At 28.7% G+C, this 22811-nt stretch overlaps 1 protein-coding gene across 2 annotated transcripts in view; it reads right to left on the bottom strand.

Moving 5' to 3' along the window:
* The window catches only part of LOC145260531 (copine-8-like), a 390924-nt gene that overhangs the window by 37909 nt on the left and 330204 nt on the right, over positions 1 to 22811 (bottom strand). For both annotated transcript variants that reach the window (XM_080118735.1, XM_080118734.1), the window contains 3 exons: positions 14833 to 14936; positions 10163 to 10267; positions 874 to 915 (listed from right to left, as the gene is read on the bottom strand). In XM_080118735.1, the coding sequence (XP_079974861.1) occupies positions 874 to 915; positions 10163 to 10267; positions 14833 to 14936 (251 nt within the window). The remainder of the gene's footprint in view (positions 1 to 873; positions 916 to 10162; positions 10268 to 14832; positions 14937 to 22811) is intronic.

Genomic DNA, 22811 nt, shown 5'->3' on the forward strand with positions numbered 1-22811 from the left:
GTGAGAGGGGCGTGGCACAGAAGATTCGAATCATGAATCGCTTGTTTCTTAACAAAACTAGCAGTTAAAAAATTAAACAGGAGAAGGAGCATACCAGCTGCCATAAATCACGTTGCAACAAAGTCTGTATTGCAAAATTAAATACACAACGACTGTCCTAACCCAACAAATGCTTCCTATCCGTGGAACACATTACCATGAGTTGCTCTCTTGCAACAACAACATGGTCATTTTCAAATACAATATCAATAAATACTTGTCATAAACCATCCTTACATTTCATTCAATTTTGTTCATTCCATGCTTCATTTTAAATAATCTCATAATATTCATCAATCTTTAACCCTTATTCTCGAATAGGTCTTGGCCTTGATAAGTGATAACTCATCAGCAAAAGAATAAAACTAAAACGGGGATCGTAAAAGAAGGCTTCGTAACTGGATTCGAATCTTCCGACCGGCAGGAATTGCCATCCTACACTGATAATCGTGTAAGTATGAAACACTAGTGTCAGTGGGTCTCTCTCTCTCTCTCTCTCTCTCTCTCTCTCTCTCTCTCTCTCTCTCTCTCTCTCTCTGTATATATATATAGATAGAGAGAGAAAGAGAGAGAGAGAGAGAGAGAGAGAGAGAGAGAGAGAGAGAGAGAGAGAGAGAGAGAGAGAGAGAGAGATTACTGCATGACACAATAATCCAATAACAGTTGGCATGTTGTTAAACGCAATAATCAAACAGGCAATCTTTTCCTTTATTGGCTAAATTAAATTCTTCCATGAATCAACAATTAATGATGACATCGTAAAAAATCTTTCGGAAAAATTATTGAATTAAACAAGTGGAAATATTTTTTTTAATTGAAAATCATTGCATTTACCTGCCATCTCGATCCCAATCATAGCATTCAACTTTGATGGCTCTGCAAAAAAAAAAAAAAAAAAAAAAAAAAAAATGCAGTAAATATGAGTAGGTGTAAGTACTATATAACCAAACGTATAATTTAAAAAGTAAGTGCAATAATGTTTATAACAATTATTTTTAACAATTATTTTAACAATTATTGTCAATTGTTCAAAAATAAAAGGAAAAGATGACAAATTTTGTATAATATCCTATGTCGAAATGAAAACTACATTTTCTAATGATTTATCTCATTTTTTAATGTGAAAAATAAAAATTATTATTTCTACTCAAACATTTCTAGTTTTCTTTGGAGAATTAATAGTCGGACTGTTTGAAAAAAAAATTCAGTTTTAATAGCGTTCGTCTCTCATCTTGCCGAAAAATGCTTGCAGAATAATTTATAAAGTAAATTCTTTACATTTTCTGTTTTTAAATTGTTGCTTTTATTAGTCTATAAACTAAATGTATTTCTTGTAAAAAAAAAATAAAGTGTGTATTCATTTAAAAATATGTTTGTTAAAGGAAAATATTACTTATTATCTTGAGATATTTCCTTACATTGTTTTTTTAATATTTTTGTTTACATATTCATTAAATTAATTTTTTCGAATTGAAACTGCATATTTATCTTTTGTAAGAAAATAAATATAAATAGCTAATATATAAAGAAAAGCTAGTTTAGAATATTACATGTGACAAATCGGTATGTGACTATGCCTAATCAATTTGTATTTTGTTCCTTTCAGCATGTGTTTTCAAAATTTTTTTCACTTCAGTGTCTTTGACAGACTACTTATTCTGGCTAGGAGTACTTTTAAAATTGAAAGAATTTTTAATAATAACATAACAAGCTGCGTTCGAATATAACATTAATAAAAAATGTACATAATTCTATCTTTATTGGCTACCAGATAAACACATTTGTTTACAATTAAGCGATTTATTTTTTGCAATTAATTGTATACCATAATACTAGGTAAAATAATTTCATTATAATATTTAATTGTAATTGTCTTTCCAGTAAATTATACAAACTGACGATTATTCATCTTTAAAATGAATTTCCTATGACATAAGCAGCCGGTTGTGATATTTATTTATAAAAAAAACATAAATAATGTAAAGAACATAAGATAATTTTAACAATCAAATTAAAATGAGTTATTTCCCTTACATTTTTGAGTTGCACCAGCATTTTTTACTTTTATATATTATATGTAACCACGTCATATAATTTTGTGCATGTGTGTGTTTCTTACCTATACGTGACTTACATATTACTATTAATGTAATATTTATTGAAAAAAAAATCAATAAATACTAAACTTGAATTTCTTTTTGTGTATGGAAGAGGACTGAAACTCGATCAAAACACCGCTTACACCTCGACTTCAATAGGACCTTCAAAGCTTAATTTCACTAGATAAATATAAAAGAAATAACAGTCTTGTTGCCACAGTCAATAAAATAATGTCAAGCAAGAATTATAAATGGGAGAATTGAGAGAAAACGTCCAGTGATTGTGAGCAGCATTATTTTATTGACTATGGCAGCAAATCCATTATTTTTATATTAATCTGATAAAACTGAGCTTTAAAAGTTTGGTTGAAGTCAGAGTGACTGAGTTTTAACACCTTTTTCAGCCGCTTACACAATTTTTACGACATCCTTTTGAACTTCAGTTTCCATAACTACTTGCAACAGATTTATGTTGACATTAATCAGGAACAGTCATGATCGTTATAAAGGTAATATTCAGATTATATGCAGTTAATAAAAGGTTTATTTTATATGTAGTTAATATATAGTTTATTTTGTATGTAGTTAATATATAGTTTAGTTTATATGTAGGTAATATATAGTTTATTTTCTATGTAGTTAATATATAGTTTATTTTCTATGTAGTTAATATATAGTTTATTTTATATGTGTAATGTTATGACCCTTTAGGCTGTGATCATAGCGTAGTATCTGTTAACTGTAGCAAGCGGGGTCAAGGGTCAAAACATTATTATTATTGTTATTGTATTCTTGTTAATTGATTTGAACGATGGATGGTCGTTGGATCAGTTATTATGATTAGAAGAATAAACAATTGAATTACGAAAGAAATGATTGACGTGTGAATCGCAAAAAGAATGTGAAAATAGAAAATATATGTAAACATTATTTTGAGGTTTTAAATAAACAAATAACTAGTTGTGGATTAGATTGGTATGAGACACATAATTAGGTGACATAAGAGAACACGTGATGTAGTTAGTTTTGGAGAGATTCAGAGAGTTGAGGATTGACCACCAGAGCAGACAGACGTCTAGACAAGGGTGGACAGACAGCTAGGAGCGGGCTGTATGAACAGAAAATGTAGAAATTGCAGATCCTGTGAAAACCATTTGAGACAACTGTAATAAATTTATATTATAAAAATATAAAGAGTTGTTTTAATGGTTTTCACAAATAAGAACAGATGTCTCAATTGGTTGGTGCTGATCGCTTCATGGTTCGTCACGGAGCAGCAGGAAGTTAAAAGAACTCTTCAAGAAAAAAGGTATGAAGCATATATAATTCTTCTTATATATGAACTGTAAAAATATCCCGTGTGATAAGTCTGATACAACATGACTCGGTTTACACGTCAATATCATGTCCCCTGGCTAACAACATACATACGATTTATACGTTTATTAATTGTCTGTTAAAAGAACAATATCTTACATCTACTAGATGACACATGACACGTTTTAATATATCATCTCCTCCAATATAAATCAATATACAACATATGTAGTTAATATACAGTTTATTTTGCATGTAGTTAATATATAATTTATTTTATATGTAGTTAATATATAATTTATTTTGTATATAGTTAATATATAGTTTATTTTATATGTAGTTAATATATAGTTTATTTTATATGTAGTTTATATATAGTTTATTTTGTATGTAGTTAATATATTATTTATTTTGTATGTAGTTAATATACAGTTTATTTTGCATGTAGTTAATATACAATTTATTTTGTATGTAGTTAATATATAATTTATTTTGTATGTAGTTAATATATAATTTATTTTATATGCAATTATATATAATATATAATTTATTTCGTATATAGTTAATATATAGTTTATTTTATATGTAGTTAATATATAGCTTATTTTATATGTAGTTAATATACAGTTTATTTTCTATGTAGTTAATAGATATTTTTTTTCATATGTAGTTAATATATAATTTATTTTGCATGTTTTTTTTGTTTTTTTTTACATGGAGTTCACCACTTATCAAGGCCCAATGGCCACTCAGGGATAAGGGTTATTGTGTGTACAGTAATCAATGGGATAGTGTAGCAATAGTATTGGAGAATTGGTAAGGTGTCATTACTTAGGGGGCGGTTCATCAGGAATTTGTTTATGTTGGTCTTGAAAACATCCAGGTTGAAGTCAGGAGGGAAACAGGCAAGCGGAACAGAGTTCCACAGGTGTGCAATTCTAAGAAAGAAGCTTTGTTCATGGAATCTACGTTTTGATTTAGGCACAGATAAGGAGTGGGGGAAATTATTGACGGTGGTTTCAGCTAGTCGGGTGTTTTTTGAAAAAGATTAGCAAGGGGGGACCAGAGAATGGAGCTCAGACGAGCACTTGCCATGGAAATAACGATAGAACAAAGTCAGGCTCGCTACGTCTCTTCTGTGGGAAAGAGGTTGCAGGGAAGAGAAAAGAGCATCCCCCACCAAGCCACGGAGTCTATTTTGTACTCTGTCAAGGCAGGATAGGCTGTTTTAGCAGCTCCTGCCCAGATGTGGCAGCAGTACACCATCCTTGGACGTACTTGGCTTTTATATAGATAGAGAATTGCATCATTAGTGAGATATCTTCTGGAGAGGTAGAAGGATCCCACCATTTTCCCAGCGACCTTGCAACAGACTTGATGTATGTGTTCCATTTAAGATCAGGAGTAAAGGTCAAACCTAGAAGCTTATCAAAACATGGGGCCTCCCTTAGACGAGAGCCATCCATTTCAATTGATGCCAGATGGGGATCAGAGCGTTTATGATGTAGAGATAGGAGCTTGGTCTTAGATGTATTAAAGGTAACTAGTCACCTCTTTCCCCACTGTACCACGCGCTCAAGATCAGAGGAGAGAGAATCAGAGAGAACATCATCATTTACGCCCTTTGATTTTTTTAGTATGTGTTTTGGGAGATCATTGATGTAGATCAGGAAGAGAGTTGGGCCCAGTATGGACCCTGAGGGACTCCAGAATTAATACTGTGGGCCTCTGATTTCTGTCCATCAACCACTACTCTTATGATCCTATCAGAGAGAAATGATTTAATGATCGAGAAAACATTTCCAGTTATACCGTAGTTGGAAATCTTGTGTAGTAGGCCTTTATGCCAAACCTTATCGAAGGCCTTAGATATGTCAAGAGCAATTGCCTTAGAAATGAATCTTTTGTTGAAAAATTCGCTAATCCTATGAGATATAACCGTTAGCACATCTGCTGTAGATCTAGCAGAATGGAAACCATATTGCGTGTCGCTAAGAAGATTATTTTTGCTGAGGTGGTTGACTACTGTAGTTAATATAGTTAATATATAATTTATTTTGTATATAGTTAATATATAGTTTATTTTGTATGTGGTTAATATATAGTTTATTTTGTATGTGGTTAATATATAGTTTACTAGCAGTTCAGCTTGGCTTTGTTCGGGCTTATGTACTGTTCATAATTTTATGTACATATGAATATATACATATTAAAATGTTTAACTCATGTCCAGGTAACCTACATCTAAAATTCTAAGTGTTTAGACCCCAAATTGGTGGAGGAGTTTGGAAAAGTCTGCAAAGGTTAACTTTTTCAACTTTGACCTCTTGGCAGCCAAATTTTCGCCCAAAAACTGATTAAAAGCTTGCTGCATGTCTGAATACTTTTTATCTAAAATTTCAAATGTTTAAAACACAAAATTGGTTGAATAGTTTGCTAGAGACCGCAAAGGTCAAATCTTTTGAACTTTGGCCCCTTGGCAGCTCAAATCTTCGACCAAAGACCGATTAAAATCTTGCCATATCTCTGAATACACTTTATGCAAAATTACAAATGTTTAGATCAAAAATTGTCTGAGTAATTTGGTAGAGACCGAAGAGGTTTTTTTTAAAAAAAACTTTGACTCCAATTTTAACCGCTTCACATTTATTGTTTTGGGCTCAAATCAAATTCAAAAGTTTGATCCATGTCCAAGTAACCTACATCTAAAATTTCAAATGTTTAGATCTAAAATTGGCAGAGTTATCAAAGGTCAAATCATTGAACTTTGACCCCTTGACAGCCAAATTTCTGGCCGAAAACCAATTAAAAACATTTTTCCCAAATCTCAATATCCCTTATGTCAAATCTCGAGTCTGTAGACTGAAAATTGACAGAGTACTTTGGTAGGGAAATATACACACGCACACACACACACACACACACACACACACACACACACACACACACACACACACACACACAATTTCACTTTTATAGATATATAGATTTTGTATGTAGTTAATATATAGTTTATTTTGTATGTAGGTAATATATAGTTTGTATTGTTTTTTGATAATTCAGGTAACACAAAAAGTATAGTCCAATAAATCATAAGTATTTTTTTAATTAAAACCTATGAGTAATGTGCATTCTAATTGCTTAAAAATTATTGCTTAAAATAGTTGTTTAAAGTAATTGCTTAGAAATAATTGCTTGAAAATAATTGCTTAGAAATATTTGCTTTAAAAAATGTCTGCTTAAAAATAATTGCTTAAAAATAATTGCCTGAAATCTGCTGACTTGTGATTTGAAATGAAGACAAAAAGAGAATAAAAGAGAAAAGTGAAATAAAACGTTCAGTGATAATGGGCCACGACATTTTATTAGTTATGCCAACAAATTCATCATTATTTTCATATTAATCTAATAAAATTGTCTCCCATTGAAGTCAATGTTCAACAGTGTTTAAGTTGCAGAGGCATCCATGCAAAGACTCGGGAAGTGGCAGCAACAAGGGGTGGATGTATCGCTTTTAGATTTGAAAAAGGCAACCCTGTAAATTCACATCAACAAAACAGTATGATCTTTTCAAACAGTGATTCATCCCCCCCCCCCCCGGTTTTGGGAACTGTTCCTGGTGCTCCCGCAATTATTGGTATCACAATAGTTTTATTCATGTTATTCTTTATTCACTAGTAGTTCTCACATTAACTATTACTAGTGATCATTCACGGAGAACAAAAGTGTTGTTCCCTGGAGTCTGAGTCACAGCAAGTCTCTCGATATTTCCGGTGTAATTTGATTTTTTTCATTACTGAAAAATCGTATTGTGTTCTCGCAACAGCTGTTTACTATTGATTTCTTATAGATAACAGCTAGTGGCTTCCTGTGGCAATAAGCGTCTTCAGTATTCCAATACTCTGTGTCCTCAAAGTAGTGCTTTTATAGATTTATATTATTATATATATTATTTATATAGGTTATAGATTTATATAGGTTATCTCCCAATAGTTAAGAAGACAGTGGGAAGAGGGCGACATAGGGAAAAGATTAAGGTGTCAACTTTGATGAAGCGTGAGCAGTTGAATCATGTTGGACACTGAGAGAAGCAGATGTTACTTGTAATTGCAAGGCGTCGGGGTGTCTTCAAGAAAATGGCTGCCATGCACCAATACACTAATAAGCGCACACTTTGACAAAAATGTGTCTATTCTATTACACCGTTGGCACAAAACCACTAAATCCAATTTCTTTAATAACATTATATATTTTTCACTGTTTCTATCGACCATTTGATCTGTGTATAACCCTTTTTGTGCTATTTTGTTTGTTTGTATGTTGCTTTAGACGACTGATCTGATAGTCGTAAAAATCCTAACACTTTTCCTTCTACGGCTTCCTCTCCTCTTTGATGCGTCATTACTGTTTTTTGTAGTATGATCTGGTGCCATCATGCTTTTAAATTCTGATTATGGGATTTCTCGTATTTATTTTTACTTTAACTGCAACTCAACATTCACCGTTAAATTGATGACTTTTAGAGGTTTTCTGGTATGCTGAAAACGAATATCATTTAAATTTGGTACAGACAGTTTTTTGGATATTAAGACCTTTATAATCTATTGTGTTAACAGGCGGCCATGTTTTTTCCCAACTGAACAAGTACTAATGTACATGTGTGTTATAAAACACCCCCTCCCCTGCTTAAGAATAGCGATAGCCACCAACATTCATTTAGTAATACATTAGAAAAAATATTTTAATATTTAGAAAAGTACTTGTCTGCCCTAAACTGGAATGTGATAGTTGTTTTCAGCAGATCCGAAAACCTATAAAGTTGCAAAGTTAAAGATGAGTATAAAGTTGCAGTTCAGGTAAAACAGAATGTTTGAAAATATTGATTTCTGACGTAAAATTAATTTTATTGTTTTTTTTTCTTTTCCCTTTGCAAAACTCATTCACATTCTGTAAAGACGAAAACAAAACTTTTCACTATAAAACAACCAAACAAAATGTCATTCAAATACGAAGAAATTACCATTTCCTACATAAATAATAATGTAAAATATAAAATAAAATAAAAATATATAGATATTAATAATAATATAAAATTAATATATCATAATATAAAATATATTTTATAAAATTAACTATATATATGTAATTAAATAGTAAAAGTTTGATATTATTATATATTATATATAATAATATAAAACTGCTACTATTAAATTACATTACATTTCAATTAGAAAATAAAAAGATTCTTTTTAAGCATCTCTGGAGAGATCTAAAAATGCAACAGAAAAATGTTTTTTTTTTTTTTTTTCGAGAAGGTTCCAAAGTTGATGTGTTCCATTTTTGGAAATTCTAGAAGGTTCCACTCCACAGGACTATAAATCGATGTTAACAGCGTCATAACTTCAGTTATTAAATCAGCTCTGAGAAGTAACCGTTCAACTATTTATGACTCCAACCAAAAATCCGGTTGTAAGGAATTTCCTGAAACAAGCATATTGTAAACTTCCTTGCAAAATAAGCAGGCACTTGGTAACTATTGATTATATTCTGACCAAAGTAAAAATATGCTATATTTTATCAAACTCTATTATTATGCCGCCACAAAAGCACTTGAGTTACCTCCCTTACATTTTTTTTTTTAATATTTGTTTCCATTTGTTTATCTGTTCAATAAATTCCATTTTTCTCTCTTGAATTTCTTCTTTTAGTTATTTTTTAAATATATGTTGTGTGTCTACCCCTAGACATTTATCTTGCATGTAACAATAAACACCATGAATAAATATTTGGAAATAATTTTTTTTTTTTCAAATTTACTAGATTCGGCATTAAATAACCCGAAAAGGGTTGATATGCCACGAAACGAAACAACCAAACGAATTAAACCACCACTACTACTTCTGCTACTACTACTACTAATAATAATAATAATAATCGTCTATCATCTCAAATGGTGATAACCCGTCTCTGGTTCGAAGAGGGGATCTTTTATAGGATAGTCATGACACTTATGGAAAAAACAAAAATGTACAACCCCCCACCCCAGCAAAAAACAAACAAAAAAAAAAAAAAAAACGTACAACTCCCCCCCACCCCAGCAAAAAACAAAACAAAACAAAGAAAAAAAAAACAAAAACGTACAACTCCCCCCACCCCAGCAAAAAACAAAACAAAACAAAGAAAAAAAACCCCCAAAAAAACAAAAAACCATAATCTTGCCACTTCTTCAATTTTATGAGTTTTGTGGAGGGTTAGCGTTCAGATTAAGTCTTAACGATATACTCTCATTCTTTTTTTTTACCAATCCTCCACTCATGTGTTCGGTTAGAGTTAGAGGTATGTTACGTTAGATTAAGGTTAGGATTAAAGTTAGGATCCTGGTCTCCTCATTGAAATCAACAAAACTTATTTCTCACCATACAAAATTCAGAATAAACGCACTGGTGGACAGTTATATGTCAAAACAAACATAAACGAAACAATTTTTTTTGTGCAGATACTAAATTACATGAATGGATTGCTTAAGAAAGTATTAAAAATATTTTTTGATTATTTTTACACCTTGAATTTTGTTTTTGAATAGCAAGGGTATTTTAAGGAGCAGGTGGAGGAGACAAGGTTATTTATATTTATTTGGGGGGAGGGGGAAAGATCCAAAAGAGATAAAAAGGGAATAAAATGTCGAAAGTGGCGAAGCTGAATCGTACCTGTCATAATCACCGTTGCAGAGAACTCGTGCCAGGAGCTTGAATGGCTTCCAAGTGGGATTTAATGTGTTTTTAATGACTTCGGTTTTGTGAACAGCAGTAAAACTAAAATGAAATAAAATAGAAATTCAAATAAGTTATTGTTTAAAATGAACGATCTAAAAATACCATGGAAAACAAACCATGCAATTCATTTCCAAAAGAACATGGCAAATCATGATTATAAAATTACACCTTTTTAAAAAAAAAAAGAAAAAAATTCTGTAGATGCAAGCAATACATTTCTATAAGTGACAACGTGTTATCAAGACAACTTTTGATGCAAACACTATTCCCCCCAAAATAAGACAAGTTATCTTAGTTAACCATTTACCTCAGTTCAGATCGTTTAGATAAGGAAAAGTGAGTTTGGAAAGCCAGTTAAATATTAAAAAAAAATAAATATAGAAAATAAATATAAAAAAAAATAAAATTAGTCTCTTTTTGTTTGCCATATCTTCCGCTCTTTCTCACTTCCATCCCACATTCTATCTCTGTTTTTTTTTCTCCAACTATGTGCTAAATAGTTTGTGGTAATATTCTCTATTGTTTACGATGGCTATTCCTAATATACTGTTTTTATAGTTAGCTTTATTACTTTTGAATGCTAATAAACTGAGAGAGAGAGAGAGAGAGAGAGAGAGAGAGAGTAGAGAGAAAAGGAAGTGAGAATGATAGATACTGTATAAAGTAAGAGTGGTAAGTTAGACAGCAGACATTGAAAGAGGGTGAGAGTAATAGACAGAATATTAGCAACAGATAGATGATTTGGTGAATAAATTGCAAACTATGGCTAGTTATGCGGAATAGTCACTTTGACACACTGGCTTTCATTAGATCACCAAAGTTAAGCGACGTTGAATGTGATCAGTACCAGATGGGTGACAGTTTAGGAAGACTAGGTGCTGTACAAGAGGTGTTCAATGAGTAATTACCTAATCAACTTCACATATAACAGTAGAGCAACGAAATATCGCACAGTTATTCGTCTTTCTCCCATTGTTTAATTCAGCTCCAGAGACCGTTTTTGTAAAACTCCTCAGATTGGTCCTTCAATCACGACGTGACTTCAGAAATCAAGTTTGCATGATAAACGCTTGCATGATAAACGCTTACCTTTCAAAAAGAACTTCATGCCTGGCAAGAAGTGAAAGTCAATGCGCATTGTAGATCAGAGCATTATCTTGCAAGAGGAAGATACCTTTGCAGATTTTGCCCCACTTCTTCATTTTGATAGCTTCTCTTAATTGCCTCATACGTGAAGTATCATAGGTTCCTGTAATTGTGTTGTCCCCCTTTTTCAAGCAATTTATAATCATTACTCTGCCCTGATTCCATTAGACTGAGCATTATTTTGACAATGGAGGACTGCACCAATGCTTTCTTTGGAGGTGGTGAGTCTGTGCTTCCATTGCATTGATTGTGCTTTGGTCTCTGGAGCATAGTGATAGACCCAGGTCTTTTCCCTTGTAGACTCATCTTCTTAGCAAATCTTTAAATTCATCGTCGAGCATTCGGCATATTCTCACTTTTCGAAAGGTGTTAGCAATTTTGGAATCTATAATGTGGTCAAAGTATTCTATATAAACAAATACACATTCTATACAAACAAATACTCATTCTATATACAAATACACATTCTATGCAAACAAATACACATACTATACAAAAATACACATACTATACAAAAAATACATATTCTATACAAATAAATACACATTCTATACAAATAAATACACATTCTTTATAAAAAATACACATTCTATATGAATAAATATTCATTCTATAAAAATAAATACACATTCTATACAAATATATACACATTCTATACGAATAAATACACATTCTATACAATTATATACACATTCTATACGAATAAATATACATTCTATACGAATAAATACATTCTATACAAATATATACACATTTTATACACATATATACACATTCTATGCAAATATATACACATTCTATACGAATAAATACACATTCTATACAAATATATACACATTCTTTATAAGAAATACACATTCTATACAAATATATACGCATTCTATACAAATGTATACACATTCTATACAAATATATACACATTCTATACAAATATATACACATTCTATACGAATAAATACACATTCTATACAAATAAATACACATTCTATACGAATAAATGCACATTCTATACGATTATATACACATTCTATAAAAATATATAAACATTCTATACGAATAAATACACATTCTATACAAATATATACATTCTATACAAATATATACACATTTATACGAATATATACACATTCTATACAAATATATACACATTCTATACGAATAAATACACATTCTTTATTAGAAATACACATTCTATACGAATAAATACACATTCTTTATGAGAAATACACATTCTATTAAAAAAATGCACATTCTAAACAAGTAAATACACATTCTGTACAAAAAATACACGTTCTATGCAAACAAATATTAATTCTATACAAATAAATACACATTCTTTTTAAAAATAAACATTCCATAGAAAAAATACACATTCTATACAAACAAATACATATTCTATACAAAAAATGCACATTCTTTATAAAATATACACATTCTATACAAATAAATACATATTCTTCATAAAAAAATTAACATTCTATATGAATTAATACATATTCTACACAAAAATACACATTCCATACAAATAAATATACATTCTATACAAAAATACACATTCCTTATAAAAAAATACACATTCTATACAGAAAATACACATTCTATACAAATAGATACACATTCTATACAAAAAGATGCACATTCTATAAAAAATACACATCCTATCCAAAAATACACATTTTTATATAAAAATACGCATTCAATACAAATAAATACACATTCTATAAAATAAATACAAATTCTATACAAAAATACACATTCTTTATAAAAAATACATATTCTATATAAAATACACATTCTATAGAAAAAATACAAATTCTATACAAAAAATAATCATTCTATACAAAAAAATAATAATTCTATACAAACAAATACATATTCTATGCAAAAAATACATATTCTTTATGAAAAATATACATTCTATACAAATAAATACACATTCTATACAAATGAATACACATTTTTTATATAAAAATACATTCTATACAAATATATACACATTCTATACAAATATATACACATTCTATACAAAAATACACATTCTTTACAAAAAAGACACATTCTATAGAAAAAATAATCATTCTATACAAAAAATAATCATTCTATGCAAATAAATACACATTCTATACAAATAAATACACATTCTTTATAAAAAAATACGCATTCTATACAAAAAATACACATTCTATACAAAAAAATAATCATTTTATACAAAAAATAATCATTCTATGCAAATAAATGCACATTCTATACAAATAAATACACATTCTATAAAAAAATACACATTCTTTATAAAAAATACGCATTCTGTACAAAAAATACACATTCTTTAAAAAATAATCATTCTATGCAAACAAATACACATTCTATACAAAAACTACATATTCTTTATGAAAAATACACATTCTATACAAATAAGTACACATTCCATACAAATAAATACACATTCTTTATAAAAAATACATATTTATACAGAAAAATGCACATTCTGTACAAATATATACACATTCTATACAAAAAATACACATTCTGTACAAAAATACACATTCGAATCAAATAAATACACATTCTATACAACAAATACACATTCTTTATAAAAAATACACATTATATACAAATAAATATACATTCTATACAAATAAATACACATTCTATACACAAAATACACATTCTTTATAAAAAAAATACACATTCTGTACAAATAAATAACGCTCTATACAAAACATTCTATAGAAAGAAATACACATTCTGTATAAAAAATAAACTTTCTTTATAAAGAAATACACATTCTATACAAATATACACACCTTCTATACAAAAAATACACATTCTTTATAAGAAATACACATTGTTTATAAAAAAATACATATTCTATAAAAAAATACACATTCTTTATAAAAAATACACATTGTTTATAAAAAAAATACACGTTCTATACAAAAAATACACATTCTTTATAAAAATACACATTCTTTATAAACAATACACATTCTTTATAAACAATACACATTCTTTATAAACAAATACACATTCTATACAAAAAATACACATTCTTGTTAAAAAAACACATTCTATACAAATAAATACACATTCTATGCAAATAAATACATATTCTATACAAAAAATACACATTCTTTATAAACAAATACACATTCTATACAAATAAATACACATTCTATGCAAATAAATACACATTCTATACCAAAAATACACATTCTTTATAAAAAATACACATTCTTTATAAACAAGTACACATTCTATACAAATAAATACACATTCTATACCAAAAATACACATTCTTTATAAAAATACACATTCTTTATAAACAAGTACACATTCTATACAAATAAATACACATTCTATACCAAAAATACACATTCTTTATAAAAAATACACATTCTTTATAAACAACTACACATTCTATACAAATAAATACACAAAAAATGTAGGAATATTCAAACCTGTTGTCTTCATTTGCTTTGTAGAATATCAAAAATGGATCTGATTTCCCAAAGAAATCTTTTTTGTCCAAATTCACTCCCTGGAACTGCAACGTTAAGCTTTCCTGTGACAAGAACAACAAGTCAGCCATTTTACCATTTTTTTTATATTGTTTTGCTTTTTTCAACATAAACGTTTTGCCTGTGCTTCGAATACAATAATAAAAATAAAAATAAAAATATCAAATTCATTTTGTATTAGTTGTATTTTTCATCTTGAGTGTTATTTGCACAACTTTTCGATGAATGTAACTTCTGAATCTCTTCAGGTGTATCTTGTTGAACTCGGTTGGGGTGGGAGGTAGTATATACTTTTTTCTGTCAGCCATGATTGACATTTTTTTTCTTTCATTTTACTACTATCGGAGTTCTCAGAAGTCAAGGTGACCCTTCTTGCAGGTAACACTTGATCTTTATATTCGATAAATAGATATCCGAGTGTTCTATTTGTTATATAGCCTGATCTCATAGTGTCAAGGACTGAAACGTTGTAAAAATAACAAATTGATATAAAAAATAGTTCAACCAATACAAAAATTACAACTTAAAAAGCTTGTTACACCCATTTAATAATATACCTTTTTTAAATGTCCGATTTACAAGTTAACTGGATTATAGTAAATCTTTTTTGTAGTCTCTTTGTTTTTATTGGATTCGAGAACAAGAATTCATCTGGTCTGGTGGAGTGTTCAGCTTAGTGCTGCTGCTATAAACAACATCACTTGCAGAAGGTGCACCATTCCTCATATAAACCATTATGCAGTAATCATGCCGGGGAATACTGTTATTTTTAATATTTAGTCAGAGTTTACATGTAGGAGAAAATCCTGTAGGTATTCACTTTCGTAACAGAATATGCTCCTATGAACTTAATGAATTTATACCCCCCCCCCTCAACGGAAATATTTTCAACCCATTCAACTAGAAGCAAACTCCCATCTATAGAAGATTATAGCAGAAATTCTTAGATGCAGGAAACTTTCTACTCTAATAGCTCCTTACAGCAAACCACTTGCATATGAAGTTTTCTCCTTGCTCTCTGTTTTCCCCGACCATATTAGCATGCAGAAATTTAAATGTAATGTGAAGAAACATCTGACCAACTCCAAATTTAGGTTTCTCCTTTCGAAATTTGACTCATCGGAATAGCATATTACATCTCAATAGCAATATGCCATGAATATGGGTTGACTAGAAATAAATAAACAAATGATTTTCCATATTTTCTGAGTCATTCATAAAACTACTCAAGTTCGCAAAGATGGATCTGAAGAAGGTTGGGGGTTATATTGGTTGTTTGATTTTATGGCATATAAACCTTCATAGGATATTTAATGCTGAATCCAGTATTATTTTTGAAAAGTTTTTTATGCTTCAAATTATTCATGTTTTCAAATATTTATTTGTGGTGTTTTGTTTGGTTGTTTTGTTTTGCGGCATATCAACTTTTTTTGGGTCATTTAATACCAAATCCGGTCATTTTGGTAAAAAGTTTTCATGCTTTAAGTTCTTTCATGGTGTTTGGTTTGGTTGTTTTGTAAGGGAAAATTGTTGTCTTTGTTTTGGACATTTCAGAACATGATTGAGTTTTGCAAAGGGAAAGGAAAAATATAACAAGAACATCAATGGTTGATGCATTTTAGGTCAGGAAGCCAGTATCTTTAGATAGCCTGATCTCATAGTGTCAAGGACCGAAACGTTGTAAAAATAACAAATTGATATAAAAAATAGTTCAACCAATACAAAAATTACAACTTAAAAAGCTTGTTACACCCATTTAATAATATACCTTTTTGCTGAATATAAAAGTTTTAGGATTAAAAAAAATGAATTACTATCTGTTTCTCTGCCGCCAATGAAAATGAGGCTGTCTGCTCATCTATATATTAATACGAAAAGCTGCTGAAACAGTTTATTATTTAAACAGTACTTTATTTCAAGTATATTTTTAACAGTGGAGTGGGGGATATGAAGTCAGTCCTGGAAATGGCTGAAACTGTTTACGATTTAATCATTACTTTATTAACATGTATATTTTTAACAGTGGGGTGGGGGGATATGAAATCACTCCCGAAAATAGTTGAAACCGTTTGCGCACTAAACATTATTTTATTTCATTATAATTTTGATAATATATCAAAGGTATTATTTTAGTAAGGTTGGGCGATAATGTGGGTTAAAATTATGAAAAATTATAGTCGAAATTAGTAACATATCAAAGAATTATGAAAAATGATGAAATGTGAGTTAATTGATTGGTGTGTTTGTAATGAAATCATTGGCCCAGACAATATATCAAAGTTATTATTTTATTAAGGGGGGGGGGCGATACAATTTCAACAAAAAGGCTAGAATAATATGATGGTGTCTTCATTCATGCTAAACGCACATATAGCAGCAATATATTAAATATATTACATATGAAAGATTCCACTGTGGAATTATGTTATATACATATATATGTTGTACATAAGATGTTATATTCCAAAAATCACATGGATGTACTGCTGATTCCAAAATTCAGGTAAATGGATTAGTGCACATTAGGGGCTTATTTGAAACATTCCAAAATTCACGTAAATGTGTCAAGTAATTCTGAGTTCATATTTTCGTCCTTAATGTCCTCATTGCAGTAATTGCAAAAACTCTTCTTAAGGAGAGAGGGGGATTAAAGTCTTTGGAATGCTGAGACTGATACTACACTCAGAAATTTATGTTGAAGTAATGGTTGCCTAATCAATAACTGTGTTAATGTTTATATATATATTAATTTTGAAAAGCTGCTGACACAGTTTATAATTTAAACATTACTTTATTTCCAGTATATTTTTAACAATGGGGTGGGGGATATGAAGTAAGCCCCGGAAATTGCTGAAACCGTTTATGATTACTTTATTTCATGTATATTTTTAACAGTGCAGCAGGGAATATGAAATCAGTCCCGGAAATTGCTGAAACAGTTTATGCATCAAACATTACTTTATTTCATATATATTTTTAACAGTGAGGTGGGGGATATAGAGTCAGTCCCGGAAATGGCTGCAACCGTTTACGTTTTAGACATTACTTTATTTAATGTCTATTTTTAACAGTAGGATGTGGAGGATAAAAATTCAGTCTCGGAAATGGCTGAAACAGTTTACGATTTAAACATTACTTTATTTCATGTATATTTTTAACAGTGGGGTGGGGGATATGAAGTCAGTCCCGGAAATGGCTGAATCAGTCTACGATTTAGACATTACCTTATTTCATGTATATTTTTAACAGTGAGTTGGAATACCCAGCATCGCCCGGGATCGAATGAGATTAGTGAAATATCTATACTAACAGAATACACAGCGTCACTTGGGATTGGATAAGATAGGTGGAATATATATACTATGAGAATTGTTTGATGTGTTTGTAATGAAATAATCAGCCCAACCAATATATCAAAGTTATTATTTTAGTAAGGGGAGTGGATGATAATGTGGGTTAAAATTATGATAAATGATTGCCAAAATTAGTAACATATTCTAACAATTATGAAAACTGATGAAAAATGATGAATTATTAAAATAATTAGTTAATTGATTGATTTGTTTGTAATGAAATAATAAGCCCAGGCAATATATAAAAAATATTATTTTAGTAAGTGGGACGATAATGTGAGTAAAATTTATTATAAAATGATTGTCGAAATTAGTAACATATCCAAGAATTATGAAAAATGATGAAATGTGAATTGGTGCGTTCATAATGAAATAATCGACCCAGGCAATACATCAAAGTTACTATTTTAGTAAAGGGAGGGGGCGATAATGTGGGTAAAAATTATGAAAAATTATTGTCGAAATTAGTAACATATCCAAGAATTATGAAAAATTATGAAATGCGACTAAATTGATTGGTGTGTCTGTAATGAAATAATCAGCCCAGACAATATATCAAAGTTATTATTTTAGTAAGGGTGGCAATAATGCGGGTTAAAATTATGATAAATGATTGTCGAAATTAGTAGCATATCCAAGAATTATGAAAAATGATGAAATGTGAGTTGGTCTGTTTGTAATGAAATAATCAACCCAGAGAATATATGAAAGTTTTAGTAAGAGGAAAGCGATAATGCTGGTTTAAATCGTGAAAAAGAATTGTCGAAATTTGTACCATATCCAATAATTATGACAAAATAGTGAAATATGAGTTAGTCGATTGGTGTGTTTGTAATGAAATAATCAACCTAGAAAACATATCAAAGTTATTATTTTAGGAAGGGGGGGGTGATAATGTGGGTAAAAATTATGAAAAATTACTGTCGAAATTACTAGCATATCCAATAATTATGAAAAATGATTAAATGTGAGTTAATTAATTGGTGTGTTTGTAATGAAATAATAAGCCCAGGCAATATATCAAAGTTATTATTTTAGATAAGGAGGGGGCGATACAGTTTTAACAAAAGGGCTAGAATAATATGATGGTATCTTCATTACAGAATGCCCAGAAGTAATGTACTACATATGAAAGATTTTGCTATGGAATTACAACAGGTCCCGCTAATTTAGCATTAAAATATTATATCTGTATACTTTTAAATGTTATTTAGAAAGTTTTAACGAAAATCCTGTCCATGTTTTTAAAGCGCAATAAAATAAAAAAATTATGTAATCGTTAATGAAGTTTTAAGCTTCCTTTTTTCATACACTTGTTAGGTTCAAAAAATTCTTAAAGTTTGAACCTACAAAAAGTAAACTAATTATTTATCGACTTCTTCTTTTGAAGTAAAGCTTAATATACTGAAATGATTTTCTTTATTCATTTTTATAATGTATTTTGGAAATTTTTAGATGAGATATAACAGATATATAAAGCATATATATATATATATATATATATATATATATATTTATATACATACATATATATATATATATATATATATATATATATATATAACAGTGTATGTCAAACTCGGGAATCTGTACCGAATTTTGCAATGCATGAAAGTGATAATCATTTCTAAGTGACAGTCTTTTGGAGGTTGAAGGTTCAATCTGTATTACAAACAATATTAAAAATACAATTAGAAATTACTTGAGACATCTACACAGTCATAACTGATTATAACTAGAGCATGCTAGTTCCATGGATTAATTAAAGAGTTCTGCCCAAAATTCCATACACATTCCCAAATTCAATAAAAATATTCCAGAGTTCGACAAGATGTACCTAAAGAAGTTAAGATGTTATATGAATTGAAAAGTTGTCAGAACAACATACAAGATGAGAATAGTAGTCTAAATTATCTAAATTATCAAAACAATCTAAATAATCCATATTCAAAAGAATTTTTATAATCATCATGTTCTAACCAAAATTTGTATAATCATCATGTTCTAACCAAAATTTTTATAATCATCATGTTCTAACCAAAATTTGTATAATCATCATGTTCTAACCAAAATTTTTATAATCATCATGTTCTAACCAAAATTTGTATAATCATCATGTTCTAACCAAAATTTTTATAATCATCATGTTCTAACCAAAATTTGTATAATCATCATGTTCTAACCAAAATTTTTATAATCATCATGTTCTAACCAAAATTTTTATAATCATCATGTTCTAACCAATATTTTTATAATCATCATGTTCTAACCAAAATTTTTATAATCATCATGTTCTAACCAAAATTTTTATAATCATCATGTTCTAACCAAAATTTGTATAATCATCATGTTCTAACCAAAATTTTTATAATCATCATGTTCTAACCAAAATTTTTATAATCATCATGTTCTAACCAATATTTTTATAATCATCATGTTCTAACCAAAATTTGTATAATCATCATGTTCTAACCAAAATTTGTATAATCATCATGTTCTAACCAAAATTTGTATAATCATCATGTTCTAACAAAAATTTGTATAATCATCATGTTCTAACCAAAATTTTTATAATCATCATGTTCTAACCAATATTTTTATAATCATCATGTTCTAACCAAAATTTTTATAATCATCATGTTCTAACCAAAATTTGTATAATCATCATGTTCTAACCAAAATTTTTATAATCATCATGTTCTAACCAAAATTTGTATAATCATCATGTTCTAACCAAAATTTTTATAATCATCATGTTCTAACCAAAATTTTTATAATCATCATGTTCTAACCAATATTTTTATAATCATCATGTTCTAACCAAAATTTGTATAATCATCATGTTCTAACCAAAATTTTTATAATCATCATGTTCTAACCAAAATTTGTATAATCATCATGTTCTAACCAAAATTTTTATAATCATCATGTTCTAACCAAAATTTTTATAATCATCATGTTCTAACCAAAATTTGTATAATCATCATGTTCTAACCAATATTTTTATAATCATCATGTTCTAACCAAAATTTTTATAATCATCATGTTCTAACCAAAATTTGTATAATCATCATGTTCTAACCAAAATTTGTATAATCATCATGTTCTAACCAAAATTTGTATAATCATCATGTTCTAACCAAAATTTTTATAATCATCATGTTCTAACCAAAATTTGTATAATCATCATGTTCTAACCAAAATTTGTATAATCATCATGTTCTAACCAAAATTTTTATAATCATCATGTTCTAACCAAAATTTGTATAATCATCATGTTCTAACCAATATTTTTATAATCATCATGTTCTAACCAAAATTTGTATAATCATCATGTTCTAACCAATATTTTTATAATCATCATGTTCTAACCAAAATTTGTATAATCATCATGTTCTAACCAAAATTTGTATAATCATCATGTTCTAACCAAAATTTTTATAATAATCATGTTCTAACCAAAATTTTTATAATAATCATGTTCTAACCAAAATTTGTATAATCATCATGTTCTAACCAAAATTTGTATAATCATCATGTTCTAACAAAAATTTTTATAATAATCATGTTCTAACCAATATTTTTATAATAATCATGTTCTAACCAATATTTTTATAATCATCATGTTCTAACCAAAATTTGTATAATCATCATGTTCTAACCAATATTTTTATAATCATCATGTTCTAACCAAAATTTGTATAATCATCATGTTCTAACCAAAATTTTTATAATAATCATGTTCTAACCAAAATTTGTATAATCATCATGTTCTAACCAATATTTTTATAATCATCATGTTCTAACCAAAATTTGTATAATCATCATGTTCTAACCAAAATTTTTATAATCATCATGTTCTAACCAAAATTTTTATAATCATCATGTTCTAACCAAAATTTTTATAATCATCATGTTCTAACCAAAATTTTTATAATAATCATGTTCTAACCAAAATTTGTATAATCATCATGTTCTAACCAATATTTTTATAATCATCATGTTCTAACCAAAATTTGTATAATCATCATGTTCTAACCAAAATTTTTATAATCATCATGTTCTAACCAAAATTTTTATAATCATCATGTTCTAACCAAAATTTTTATAATCATCATGTTCTAACCAAAATTTTTATAATAATCATGTTCTAACCAAAATTTGTATAATCATCATGTTCTAACCAATATTTTTATAATCATCATGTTCTAACCAAAATTTGTATAATCATCATGTTCTAACCAAAATTTTTATAATAATCATGTTCTAACCAAAATTTGTATAATCATCATGTTCTAACCAAAATTTTTATAATCATCATGTTCTAACCAAAATTTTTATAATAATCATGTTCTAACCAAAATTTGTATAATCATCATGTTCTAACCAATATTTTTATAATCATCATGTTCTAACCAAAATTTGTATAATCATCATGTTCTAACCAAAATTTTTATAATCATCATGTTCTAACCAAAATTTTTATAATCATCATGTTCTAACCAAAATTTGTATAATCATCATGTTCTAACCAAAATTTTTATAATAATCATGTTCTAACCAAAA

This window comes from Euprymna scolopes, chromosome 36 (assembly GCF_053919585.1).
Source record: "Euprymna scolopes isolate OS-2025 chromosome 36, ASM5391958v1, whole genome shotgun sequence".
In the NCBI taxonomy this organism is placed as follows: Eukaryota; Metazoa; Mollusca; class Cephalopoda; order Sepiida; family Sepiolidae; genus Euprymna; species Euprymna scolopes.